This window comes from Grampus griseus, assembly GCF_964374135.1.
Source record: "Grampus griseus genome assembly, chromosome: 18".
Classification (NCBI taxonomy): domain Eukaryota; kingdom Metazoa; phylum Chordata; class Mammalia; order Artiodactyla; family Delphinidae; genus Grampus; species Grampus griseus.
In genome coordinates, this window is record NC_139012.1 from 62,099,009 (window position 1) to 62,113,061 (window position 14,053).

The window sequence follows — 14,053 nt, forward strand, 5'->3', positions numbered from 1 at the left end:
GTCTGCAACTCATGGAGACAGGCAATTCCTTTAACCTTTTCTTTGAAGTAACTAGCCAAAGAGTGTTTTTAATCTTTGCACATCTTATAGTTGAAGCCAAATTTATAATCTGGCATCAGAATTGAGGGATACAGACAGGTGTATTTGAGTTTTATTTTGAATTTATAATGCCTAAAGAGTGTCTTGACAGTCCTTATAATTTTCATAGCTGTTGCTCACTAAAGTGCCTAGGAGTAAAATACAGCCATAAGGGCTCCATCACTTCAGAGAGGCTTTCAAAACTAATCTAGTAGCTATAGCCTGTGAAGATTGACACTTGACGAAAGAGCCCTTACTGCTAAATTAAATTTTTTTTCCTGACCTAGGAAGTAAAGACATCTTCCTTGTTTTCTTTTAAGGGATTTACTTCCTCAGAGTCTGTCACCTCAGAAGATAATGGTGGATTTAAACCAACTCAAGTACATCTGAACTCTAAAGCCAAGGAAATGAGAGGTAGGCTTTGTTTCAGTCTGATTGCCTGCCTCTTCTGCCTTTTTGTCTCTCTTGCTCAGTACTTGTGGCTCATTTTCTCAGACTCCATAACAAAAATGTGGCATTCATCACAAGAGTTTCTACTTGTTTAGATCAGAGGTTGGCAAACTATAATTGGTGGGCCAAATCCAGCCCACTACCTGTTTATGTATAGCCTATGAGCTAAGATAATTTTTACTTTTTAAATAATAACTGAGAAAAAATGAGAAGATAAGTAATACTTCGTGACACTTGAAAATTAGAGGAAATTATAATTTCAGTGTTCCTAAATAAAGTTGTATTGGAACAGAGCCACACTCTTTCGTTTACATGTTGTCTCTGTCTACTTTCACACTATAGCAGCAGACTGAATAGTCACAACAGAGACCATGTGGCCCACAAAGCTTACAGTATTTACCGTTTGGCCCCTTACAGAAGAAGTTTGCTGACCCCTGGTCTAGATGCCAACCATGACTTGATGCGTGGCAGGAGAATGGGGTGGTCAGCTCCAAGTCTGCATAGTCCATGTATGGCTTTGGAAGCATTGTCCAATGCAGCTATTTCCTAACCCTTCGTTTAGGCTCCTTAAAAATAAAGACACATCATTCTCCTGCAGTATTCCAGCCAGTGCTGCTGCAGGGGATGCTTAGCAAAAAGTGTAAATATTGCTACCCTGAGTGCTTATCTTTCAGTGTTACCGGACCTGCCATGGTTAATATTGCAACCTGACAAACTTGGATTTTGTTCATTTGCATTTCAATATATCCCTCAGTGGAGAGGCATTGCTGAGACATGACCCTTTGTGAAGAACTGACCAACCATTGCCTCTTCTGCCTTTGGGCTTCCTTGCATCTGCACCCCCAACTCCCCACCTGGTCTTAAAGGATGGAGACTGGGGGAGGCAAGGCAGCTCCTTGACAGAAAAGGTCTATCAAGAAAGGGCACTTATAATAATTTCACCTGTAGAGGAGGAAAATCTCTTTCTACCCATCTTAAGCTGTCTAGCCAGAGCCCTGTAAATTAGACTGACAAAAGACACATTGACAAGAGAAAAACAAAAGTTTATTAGTATGCATATTATACACATAACACATGAGTACTCAGAGATGAGTAACTCAGAGAGGTGGCTTAGAACTCTGGCTTATCTAGTATCTTAGTCAAAGAACAATAAATTTTTAGAGGAATAACAAGACAAAGGAAAAGGGCCTTGAATATCTCGTGGTGGAAATTGTGGGAACCCAGATATATGTGAAACCAATGGTAGATAAAGGCTAGTTAGTCAAGTATGCTATGTAGATTGCTTTGGTTCAGTCTCCAAGCTGACAAAGGTCTATAGTTATCTCTGGTAATTAACTTTTGTCCTTCCTAGTATTATAGATGGAGGGACACCTTTGTAAATTTATATCCTGCTTTTAGACACATGGGGGGAGGGCTGAGCTTTTCCTGTATTGCTACTTAATTGCCCTTAGCTCAAAATAGTCCTTATGTCAGAGATGCATATTTTGGGATGACATTCTGATATATCACCATTTAATGCATGTGAGCCATACGACTACTGTTACTTTTGGTTCTTTTGTCATTTCCATTGACTACTACAATGTATATAGCAGGCACCACAAAAATTAGTTATGTACTATTATGGCTCACAAGTAACCCATGATTAAAATATGAGTACATGTAGGAGTAGCAGCCAGCAACAGTGATAATTACATCAAAAACATTAATTTTAGAGAAGTATAATTTCTTCGTGCCACTGAATTAGGTGACACAAATGATTTTTTAAAAATAAATCATTTTATTCCATTTGACATGCATTCATACTTTTGAATATTTTCAAAAAATTATTTCCATTATTCAATAAGAAAAATAAGTAGTTCATCTTCTTCTAAAGTACTGTTGTTTGTAAAAGTGTAATTATTGAATGATCATCTAGTAAAAACTCCAAACATTAATGTATACAAAACCCATAGCAATAGTTATTACTATTGGGACTTATAGAGGGTGACTCCATCAGGGTCTCCTCAGGCCTTTCATTGGTATATTAAAGGCCTAAAGTACTCCCTAAATACCCTCTCTGTTACAGCTGTTTAGAATACACTTAAATGCAGATTCCAAAGTTGAAGAGAGGTAAGTCAGTTTCTAAGGAGTAGAGATTAAATATAGTAACAGGAAGCAACATGTATACAGATTCATAAAAAGACATTGTTATGTAGTAGAAAGAAGGCAGGCTTTGGGGTCAGATATTTCTGGGTTTCTTACCCCACTGCTCATTACTATTGCTAGTTAGGTGAATCCCTTAAGCCTTCAGAGGCTTGAAGTTTTCATTTGTAAAATTGGAGTACTGTCTACCTTAATACATTGTAAGGATTAGCAATAATTAGCACAGCTTGCATTTAATTAGAATTGTTACTCTCACCACTGTTGCTCAGCCAATTACATTTCCTGACAATTCCTTCCACAATGTTTATTAGAGGACTCAAGCTCAAACCAAGCTGAAGATTCTGAAGACAACCCTGTGATTGAATCAGATGTGATAGATATAACTAAATGTAGAGAAGAAACTCCACCAGGGGGCAGATGTCACCAAACAGTCACACTGGATGATCAGAATGAGATTCAAATACAAAAGCCCCAAGAGGAAAAATCTCCAGCATGTCAAAACCAGCAGGTCTTTTGTGATAAAGAGTTACCAAGTGAAACCAAGAATGCTTCATCTGATTCTCTAAAGAAGTTCAATAAAGGGAGTGTGTTTTTATTGGATGCCACAAAAGAAGGAAATGTGGGCCGCTTCCTTAATGTGAGTATATGGGCTGAGGTTCCTATGTCTAAACACATTTTTTTTTTCCTAGGCTTCTTAACAAAATCATGAGGAAAATATGATTAAAAGACTCCAAAGCCAGACTACCTAGATTAGAATGCCAGTCCTAACCAAATATACTTCAATTAAAAAATTTTTTTAAAAGTGCCAGTCCTCCACACATGACCTGGGGCATGTTACTTGACCTCTCTATGCTGTATTTCCCACCCCTATAATATGGAGATAATAATAACTGTCTAGGACGTTATGAAGATTAAATGTATTATATATAAAGTGCTTAAAAGGTACCTGGCACACAGTAAACATTTGCTTGAGAAAGCTATAAGAAATAGTAAGAAAATCATATATGTTTATTGAAAGGTTTTCAAGATTCATTACTTCAAAAAAATATCACAATGGGACTCATAGAATAAGCTTCTCTTTTGTGTCTTACATAATACAGTGAAATGCCTCTATCTATTCAAAAAAATCAGTTGGGAGTACTTATGTTTTGCTTACTCTCACTAAGTTTTGAGTGGTTTAGTGGCTTAGTACAGAAAACCAGTACATTTATCAGAATATTGCATTTTACTATCTTACTCCTTTTTTATTCCTAAACCATAGTCGTTTTCTGTTTCTGTGTATGTTTGGGATATATGTAATGAGATTTATTTTTGTTTATACAGAGAAATATTTATGATTTCTCTGATTTTAAGGTTCAAGACTTAAGACTCCTGGCATCTTCATGATAAGAGGGATAACTTGTATTATTGGCCATAACTACTGAGTAGTGTGGAATTACCTTGTAGCTTTCCCATCATACTGCTATTCTATCCTGCCTCCTACCGTCATACATGTTTATCAAAGAATGTATGGTCTCAGGAATCCTACAGGAAAAAAAATCCGCTTCAACCTCTAGTCCCAGTGTGTATATAGACTCTCTTTGGCCAACTGGACCATGTGGAAGCCACCTGTATGCCCCGTACTCTCTGGGCTCCACTTTGTCCTTGCTTATCCTATCCAGGAGAGTGAAGAGGAGTCGTGGAAGGAGGATGGAAACTTTGATACCCTCCACACATCTTTGGAAAGGTCCACTCTAGTACTCTGATCCCTGGATATGGCCTTAATTTTTCTCTTTGATCTGTATCAGAGCTCTTCTTCCTCTCTGGGGTTGAATTAGTGGGATGGGCAGCTTTGCTTTTTCCCTTAAAGTAATGGGAAGCATGCATGGCCCATGATTCTTTTATGCATTCCCTTTGCGAAGCTCAACACTCCCTTCCCCCCCCACCCCCCACCCCCCACCCCCGGCCACGCCGCACAGCTGGCGGGATCTTAGCTCCCTGACCAGGGATTGAACCTGTGCTCTCAGCAGTGAAAGTGGAGTCCTAACCACCGGACCACCAGGGAATTTCCTCAACACCTCTTTAAAATGACTTTTGAGTAGTTTGAAGTTGACGTTCAGTGATTATTTTTATTTTATTTTATTTTAATTAATTTATTTTTGGCTACGTTGGGTCTTCGTTGCTGCGCGCGGGCTTTCTTTAGTTGGGGCAAGCAGGGGCTACTCTTTGTTGTGGTGCATGGGCTTTCTCATTGCGGTGGCTTCTCTTGTTGCGGAGCATGGGCTCTAGGCATGCGGGCTTCAGTAGTTGTGGCTCGTGGGCTCTAGAGCACAGGCTCAGTAGTTGTGGCGCACGGGCTTAGTTGCTCCGTGGCACGTGGGATCTTCCCGGACCAGGGCTCGAACCCGTGTCCTCTGCATTGGAAGGTGGGTTCTTAAGCACTATGCCACCAGGGAAGCCCTCAGTGATAATTTTACATGTAATTCAGGTGCCATCAGAAGAGAAAATACTCTTAAGTCGGAAAATTTTTAAAACCAAAGAGCTTTTCTCCTTGCTAGATAAATCTTTATTTGGCTTTTTTCTTTTTCTCTGTCCTAGTTAGGAGGATACTTGGTTAACAGGGAACAGAATCCTCTCCTCCCTTCCTCTTTCCTACAACTGCTTTTCTCTATTCCACTTTCACTACTTCTACACTATTGCCAAACATGCTAGGAGCTATTAAACATGCCAGGAGAGCCAGAAGATCATTAAAGAATGATCTCTAGGACTTCCCTGGTGGCACAGTGGTTGAGAGTCTGCCTGCCGATGCAGGGGACGCGGGTTCATGCCCCGGTCCGGGAAGATCCCACATGCCGCAGAGCGGCTGGGTCCGTGAGCCACAGCCGCTGAGCCTGCGCGTCCGGAGCCTGTGTTCCGCGACAGGAGAGGCCACAACAGTGAGAGGCCCACGTACCAAAAAAAAAAAAAAAAAAAAGAATGATCTCTAGCAAAGGACTGTTGTGGCTTCCTTTCTGGTAGGTTATGTTGAATGGTGGCTGCACTAGAACTATATGGTTGGTTTCACCAGCTGGGTCCATCCCTTCTTTATAGGAGGAAAAAAACGGGCTTTTCTTTCTTTTTAAATTTAATTTTCTACTTAGATAATACATTCACAAGATTTCAAAGTTTAAATAAAATAAAAAGCCTTAGAGAATACCTACATACATACATACAGCCAAACAGAATTCTGTATCAAGGTAGCTCTGACCCTGCCAAGTAGGCACCATGAGTAAAGCTTACCAGGCCCAAATTGAAAAAACTGTGTGGACAGGAAGTTATCATTGAAATTTAATGGTGGCAAATATGTCTGAGGAAAATTGCTGGGATTTGATCCCTTTATGAATCTGGTGATAGATGAATGTGTAGAGGTGGCAGCTAGTGGGCAACAGAACAATATTGGAATGGTGGTAATAGGAGGAAATAGTATCATCATGTTAGAAGCCTTGGAGAAAGGAGAAGGTCATGTTCAGCAGAGAAATCAGTTACGTATACAGGTACCCTTTCCAACAGGTCTGTTTGACTGTGTTGTAAAACTCAGGTCATATACATTCTTCATATTAAACTTTTTGTTTTGTTTAAAAAAAATGTACTGTGCCCACATTCACCCGGCCCCCACTCCACCCTCTATAGTTAAATCATTTTTACTACTTTTTTGTGTATTCTTATAGTTTCTTTATGCAAATACAAGTAAATATAAATATATGTTCTTATTCCTACCCATTACATAAAAGATAGCATATTATATTTACTATCCTACACCTTGTTTTTTTTTAATTAGCAACGTGCCCTGGAGATCTTTCTAATCAGTACACAGAGCTCCTCGTTCTTTTTGTTTATATTAATAGCTGCATAGAATTCCAATGTGTGGATATCCTAAAGTTCATGTAACCAATCCTCTTTAGATAGATATTTGGATCGTTTCCAAACTTCTACTGTTAAAAACAATGTTCAGTGAATAATCTTACACATGGATACATGTGCAGATATATCTGTCGGATACATTTCCAGATACTGGATTGCTGAATCAAAAGACATGCATCTATAATAACGATAAATACTGACAGATTATCTTCTATAGGGGTTTGCACCATTTTGCCTTTCTACTGGAAAAATGTAAGAGTGTCAAAACAGGGCTTTTCTGAATGGATTCCTACCGTCAACAAAATTGTAATGAGCTATGATATTCTATATACTAGTCAGGAAAAAAAAGATATAAACAAAAATAAGTTAGATGTGTTGGAAACAGAATGGTATTCTAATGCTGCAAAGAACAAGGTATCAAACTTGATGCTATGTCTAACCTCTATGTTTATTTTTTTAACAGCATAGTTGTTGCCCAAATCTTTTGGTACAGAATGTTTTTGTAGAAACACATGACAGAAATTTTCCATTGGTGGCGTTCTTCACCAACAGGTTTGAAAATTTTTTTTATATGATTTCATTTTGAAATTGTGACTTTAAAAATAACAATAGAAAAATATTAAGAGAAGATATATGCTATAGCCCCACATATCTGGCACCCTAGAATATTCAGTTATCCCAGACTGTTTGTGGTCAATAAAATTTTAAATAGCTGAAATTTTCATTCTTATTTCCTCTTAGAGTTAATGCCTGAAAAGGCTAAGGATGGCAGGCCTCAGCCAGTTCAGTTCAGAGGATAAATGATGCAGAATGCTACATCTTTGAGTCCAAACTGCCCCCAGCTACCACACCACATGCCTCATCACATTACTGGGTTCCACTGTTTGCAAACCACACTTCCTTCCTTGTGGATATTGACAAGTTTCTTCTTACTTATGATTTTAGTAGATTTGAAATAAAACTTAAGTGATTATTCTTAATAAAAGAGCATTCCTAATTGGTTGTTGTTGGAGAGAGAGAGAAAACCATATTTTTGAGGATGGTTAATGATGTTAATATGAAAATTGATATAATCAAACTTGGTTCATTTGGTAGTTATTCAGGGTAATTTATGATTATTTTTAAAATTTCTACTTTCTAGGTATGTGAAAGCAAGAACAGAACTAACGTGGGATTATGGTTATGAAGCTGGGACTATGCCTGAAAAAGAAATATTCTGCCAATGTGGGTTTAATAAGTGTAGGAAAAAAATATTATAAATCTGTAGCTAGTGCCTGTTCATGAAATTAGCTTATCAAGCTGAAATTAGAGTCATGCAAAAGAAACCCCAGTGGTCAGTGGCATTAATTTAGGTTATGATCCATCAAGAGAATTCCTCTCAGTTTACCCTTGTTGGGGGGTCCATTTGCATTACTTAGAAACACTAGGAACAAAATAAGGACATTTTCATATGCATAGGGTATCTCTTTATTCTTACTGCTGTTCAACTGTACATGAGTAGGATGGAAGTGTATATTTTATATGAAATACTGCTATATAATTTGTAACTTATTTGTAAATTATATATTAAGAAAGACAAATGTCACAATTGATTTCAGCACTTCTTATTGCTTTTGGAATTATCTTTGACTTTCATGGCCCCAAAGGGCCAAAGCTCACATCTTTACCTACAAAATTTATTTATGTTTAATTCCTGGCAAATAATTTACCATTGTGAACCATAAGGTGGGCAACAGAGCCTGAAGCATCTGTCGAAATTCACTTCATGCATATTACTTCCAAGTATTTTAGTGCTAGTTGGAGAAGCTGTATCTGGCTCCGTGAAAGTGTCCCTCCCATCAGTCCGTTTGAATGAGAAGGGGTAGAAGCTCTCCTGTGGGGAAGGTTTTGGCACACTCTTTGCGATTCAATTTCTTTTCCACAGATTCTCTTCACTCCTTCCACATAAACACGGACAGGAAAGGAGGGAGTAGAAACTTGGAGGAATTAGAATATTTTTGTTCTAGATAGAGCCTTATGAAAAGGAAACTTAGAAAATAGTCAGACATGGCTTATTTAAGCCAGAAGAGATTGTGCTGGGCAAGAATTTCACTTAACAAAACAATTCTACTGAACTGCAAAGTCTGAAACAGACCCTTGGACTCTCCTAGGCATGATGTGCAAATTATTTTCCTAGAGAAAGTTACTTTGCTCTAGGTTACCTGACCACGATTGTCTAATGGAAAGAGGATGAGAATCTCCAAGAGTTAAAACTAATTTTATCTATAACAAAGATATACATTTGGCTGCCAGGAACTTCCCACTAGGAACCAGGATGGGAATACTAGCTCAAAAAGGAGTAATTAAAAGTAGTTCTGGTTTTTGAGGGTTTTTTTTTCTTTTTTTTTTTTTTTGATCTTGATTCTGGATTTAGTTTGGTTACCTTTCAAACAAAAATCTCTTCTAGGTTTGGACCCGATTAATTTCTTTAAAATATTGAACTAAATAAAAATTTAACTTGAAATTGGTTTAGAGAGTGGGAAACCAAAGAGCTAGGAAAGGGAGCAAAATATTATAACCCAAACAGCCTGTAGACAGATGAGGAAAGTTGAGAAGTCCATTTATTCACAGTAAAGATGCAGGAATTTTAGGCAATGCACTAAAATAAAATGAAGACACTTGATAAGTATGGAAAATGTTTTTGTGCAGAAATCACCATCTTGATCTGCTTCATTCTGTACTGGTTCACAGCTGTCATCTTCCGTCAGCATCCTAGAGATTCCCTTTGTCTTCCCTATGTCAGGTCTGTTGCCAGTTAAATCCCGTTATTTCCCCTTTCCTGGATTTACTCCCACATATTGGTGAAGCACATCCTCCAGTAGCTTTTGAAAGGGAAAAATGAGAGGTGAATATTTTGAGCCCTTGTATGTTTGAACATGTTATTTTACCCTTACATTTGATTGCTATTTTGGCAGGGTATGGGTACTCAGTTCGTGAGTAGCTTCCATACCCAATTTTGAACACATCTGCTACATTCCAGTGTTGCTGCTTTGAAGTCTGAAAATGTTCTCACCTCTGGCCTTCAGGGTGACTGTTGGAAGTCAGATAAAGCCGTTCTTTATCTTTTGTATACGTGGCCAGTTTTTTTCAAGCTTATAGCATTCTCTGTCCCAATGTTCTGTTCCCAGTAAGAGTTAGTTTTCATACCTCATACCAGGTGCTTGGTGGGAGGGATCTTTCAATCTGAAAACTTTGTTCTTCAGAGAAATTTTCTTGAACTATATTTCTTTAATGAAATAGTTGTGTTGTCTGTTATCTGTTGTCTCTTCCTATTTATCTAGACATTAGACCTCCAGGATTGGTTCTCTCATTTTCTTATCTTTTCTCTTAATTTCCAGCTTTGTCTTCTTGCTCTACTTTCTGGGAGATTTCCTCAACTTAATCTTACAATTTGCCTATTGTGTTGGGTTTTTGTTTGGGGGGTTTTTGCGGGGTGGGGATTGGGTTTTGTTTTGTTCTGGTTAGGTTTTTTTTTTTGGGTCTCATTTTAAATTTCTAGAGCTCTCTTCTCTGAGTGTTTTTTTTTCTTCAATATCCTATTTTTGGTTCATGGTTGCAGTATCTTATCTCTTTGAAAATACTATTTATATAGTGTAACATACATACAGGCATTCATATCTATATTATCTTTTTCCTGAATATTCTGTGACCTGCAAGGTTTGTTTCTGTGTTTTCCCTGTATGTGTCCTTTGGTCTTTGTCGTTCACGTTTTAGGCTTTCCTCAGTTAGTTAGTTAGATCTTGGCAGTCTGCTCATTCTTTTTTTTTTTTTTAAATAAGGGATTTTTTTTAACATCTTTATTGGAGTATAATTGCTTTACAATGGTGTGTTAATTTCTGCTGTATAACAAAGCGAATCAGCTATACATATACATACATCCCCATATCTCCTCCCTCTTGTGTCTCCCTCCCACCCTCCCTATCCCACCACTCTAGGTGGACGCAAAGCACCGAGCTGATCTCTCCCTGTGCTATGCGGCTGCTTCCCACTAGTTATCTGTTTTACATTTGGTAGTGTATGTATGTTCATGCTACTCTCACTTCGTCCCAGCTTACCCTTCCCCTCCCTGTGTCCTCAAGTCCATTCTCTATGTCTGCATAGAGGACAGCATCTTTATTCCTGTCCTGCCCCTAGGTTCTTCAGAATCATTTTTTTTTTAGATTCCATATATGTGTGTTAAGTCTGCTCATTCTTAAGAGTGGAACACTGAAAAACTGAGATTATAAACTGAGAGCGGGGTAAGGGGCTCTTCAACTGCTTCACCTGACCTAGCTGAGCTCTTCAGTTTCTTATCCAGTCTCTTTAGGACTTTCTTTCTGGCCTGGCAAGGTGTACTCTTCCATCTTACTGCTTGAAAGAAAAAAAACTTTGCTGCCAGAGCGTGCTCTTTTCTCCTGTTTTGCATCTCCACACTCTTGCTTCTGTAATCCATTTGTGTTTGTCAAGACTATCCAAGTTATCCTTTTTAATATTGTTCTCTTTTCTGTCCCCAGTTTGCCTCCTTTCCTCTCTTTAAAATCTGCTCAAAAAACAAGACCTCCAGGAGTTTTCCTTTGATTAGTTCCTCAGCAAACCACCAGCTATTACATGCTTCTTTTACAGAGCAACTTATTTTTTAACTGTAATTTAATTATATGCGTTTGTGTTCTCTACATGTGTATTCCATGCACCAAAAACCTTGTCTTGTATGGTGCTGTGTACCCAATGGGTGCTAAATAAAGGCTTGCGACTGCAACTGGAATTACTGTCAGTTAATTCTGCGTCCGTTTATGATAGACCTGTTTAGGCCAGACTTGGTGTGATACAGTTTTTAGAAAATAATGGATAAACCCTCAGAAGAACAATCATTTCTCCAGCTGAGTCCAGGGGCTTCGGCCACCTTTACTCCGACTATCGCTTAAGTGGGCGCAGGGTGGGGAGCTCCTGGCATGATTTTTTTTTTTAAAAAGCAATTCAAATTCAGACTCAGATCTGGAGAAGTTGCGAGTTTCTGTTTGAGAACTGCATCTACAAAGCCGACGGGTCTCTTCCTGCTCGGGACTTTTCCCGCGGGTAGGGGAGATCAATCATCATGATTTCGCCGAAACGGACTTCCGGCTGCGCGGGCGCAGTGCGCAGATATGGAGCCGGCGGGACCTCCCGAGCCCGAGTCGAGCTGCGGCGCCAGCTGGTCCGAGGCCCGGGCTGGGCGGGACGGGGTCCCCCACCCAACCGGTGAGTACTGCTCGGGGGGCGGGGGGCGGCAGGGGCAGTCGGGGCCCAGGGCAGCTCCCTGGTCGCCGCCGCCTGGGGGCCCGCGAACCCGCTTCCCGAGACAGCGCTGAGGTCTTGGCTCAGCAGCCCCTCGGCCGCCGCCGCTTGGGGGCCCGCGAACCCGCCTCCCGAGACAGCGCTGAGGTCTTGGCTCAGCAGCCCCTTGGCCTCTGGGCGTCCACCGCCGGCGGCCCTGCTCCCAGACCGCTGCCCAGGGCCTCTCGTAAGGAGAGGGTTTGCCTTCCGTTTACCGTTTATTTACCGTTTACCTCACCCACTGCTAATGGAACAGCCCATTGCTACAGTCCTACAACGCTAGGAATACAGCCAGCAAGGAAAACCGAAGGAAATGCCTGGGAGTTTACTCTCCCAGCGCGGTTTCACCCACCCCTAAAACAATGCCGTCGGAGAAGTGCTCTGGGGAGGAAGGCTGGAGGGGGACCCCTCTTGAAGAGAAGTGGTCAGCTAGGTCTCGGGAAGCAGTTTGAGAAGTTTCCACAGAGAATGTAACGTTTTAGAACCATCCCCTCCTTTCCATGAGTAGTTCAAGTCTGTGGCCCTCTCCTTTAAGTGAGGCAACAGCCTTCTGGCTGGGCTCCTTCCCTGCGTTTCAGCAGATGTAGAGCGCTTACCCTGTGCAGGCTCAGCACCAGGTGCCGGGGATGCAGAGACGAGTTAGGCAGACCCTGCCCTAGAGAGTCTAATAGGGAACTCCTGTGTGACCTGCTAAGAACCACAGAATCACAAATGAGGGGCTCCTCCAACTCAGCCTGGTGTTCAAGGAACATCCTTAGTTTTAAAGAGGAAGAGTCACCCAGAGATACAAAGCTTGAAAAGGTGGTCCAGAAAGAGGTGAAGACTCGAAAAAAGGCACCAGCCATAAAACATCAGATGTGGCAACCACAAGCCAAGCAGTTGACTATTTCATTTAGCTAGTGTGTATACAGAATGCAAGATGAGGAGTTACCGGAGGTGAGGTTACATCCTGACCTTTTCCCCAAACTCCAGACTTGTATAACCAACTTCATTAATGCCAGGAACGATCTCAAACTGAATATGTCCCAAAGAAGACTCCTGTTTGCCTGCACACACCCACACACTCCAAACCTGCTCAGCCACTACCAGCCTTCCCCATTCCATTCACCTGGTTGCTCAGACCAAAACCCCAGTGCCACTCTTGGTGCCTCTCTTTCCTCCTTACCTCCCAACTAATGCGTTAGTCAGACTAGTCAGTTCTTTCTTCAGAATATATCTGAAGCCTGGCCTCTTCTCACCGCTTCCATCACTGCCATCCAAGGCACCATCATCTCAGGCCTGGACTATTGGTCCCCTGGCTTCCACTCTAGCCTCTCATACAGACAAGCCTGCACAGTAGCCAAAATGATCTTTAAAAAACAAAAAGTAAGTGTGATTCTCCTACTCAAAGCCCTCCAATAGTCTCTCATTACTTTCAGAATAATCTTACTGTGGCTACAGTGTACCCCATGTCCTGATCTGATCCAGCCCCTACCCATCTTGATGACTCTGCTACCCCTCACTGCACTGTGAGTCCTCTAAGCCCCCCACCATATTCAAATATCTGCTCAAATGTACCCTCCACAGCCTTGCCTGCCCATCCTGTTTAGAAGAGCCCTCCCCCACCCTCATTAATCTCTACTTCCTTCCCCTGCTCTTTCTTCATAGCACTTAACCACATCCTGAAATAATACTTGTTTGATGTCTCTGTACTACTAAAATGTAAGTTCCATGAGAGTTGAAATTCACATCTTATTCCCTGCTGCCTAAAACTCTACATTAAGTATATGTTGAAGGAATGAACGGGGTTGTATGTAGCACTAAAGAGCTTGGCTTCTGATCTTTAGGTGATAGAGAAGGGTTTTTAGCAGGAGAGAAACATGGGCAAATGTCCATTTTAGATAGATCACTCTGGCAGCAACGTGAAGAATGAAGTGGTGTCATGACAGGGAAAGCAGAAGGAGGGAAATGAGATTATCAGAATGAACCAGGTAGAAAACAGTGAAGGCAGGGCAGTCCACTGTCCACGCTGCTGCCGAAACTCACTCTCAAGTGCACATGTGCGCACGCACATACGTTCACACGTGCCTACACACAGATCAGGTCATGGTACTTCCTGTGTTAATTAGGACTTGTTGGCTACAAATAGTACAAAATCAACTTGATGTCATTTAAGCAAAAGGGATGTTTGTTACTG

At 40.8% G+C, this 14,053-nt stretch overlaps 1 protein-coding gene across 3 annotated transcripts in view; it reads left to right on the top strand.

Annotated features, from left to right (window-relative positions):
• The window catches only part of LOC309835803 (histone-lysine N-methyltransferase SETDB2-like), a 74,814-nt gene that overhangs the window by 30,360 nt on the left and 30,401 nt on the right, over positions 1-14,053 (top strand). The window contains exons 10-13 of one of the 3 annotated variants that reach the window (XM_082675497.1): positions 399-492; positions 2,982-3,307; positions 7,013-7,101; positions 7,691-7,973. In XM_082675497.1, the coding sequence (XP_082531623.1) occupies positions 399-492; positions 2,982-3,307; positions 7,013-7,101; positions 7,691-7,808 (627 nt within the window). In that variant the 3' untranslated portion in view covers positions 7,809-7,973. Of the gene's footprint in view, positions 1-398; positions 493-2,981; positions 3,308-7,012; positions 7,102-7,690; positions 7,974-14,053 lie in introns of those variants that run through there. The other 2 variants (XM_082675498.1, XM_082675496.1) reach the window with 2 other exon arrangements.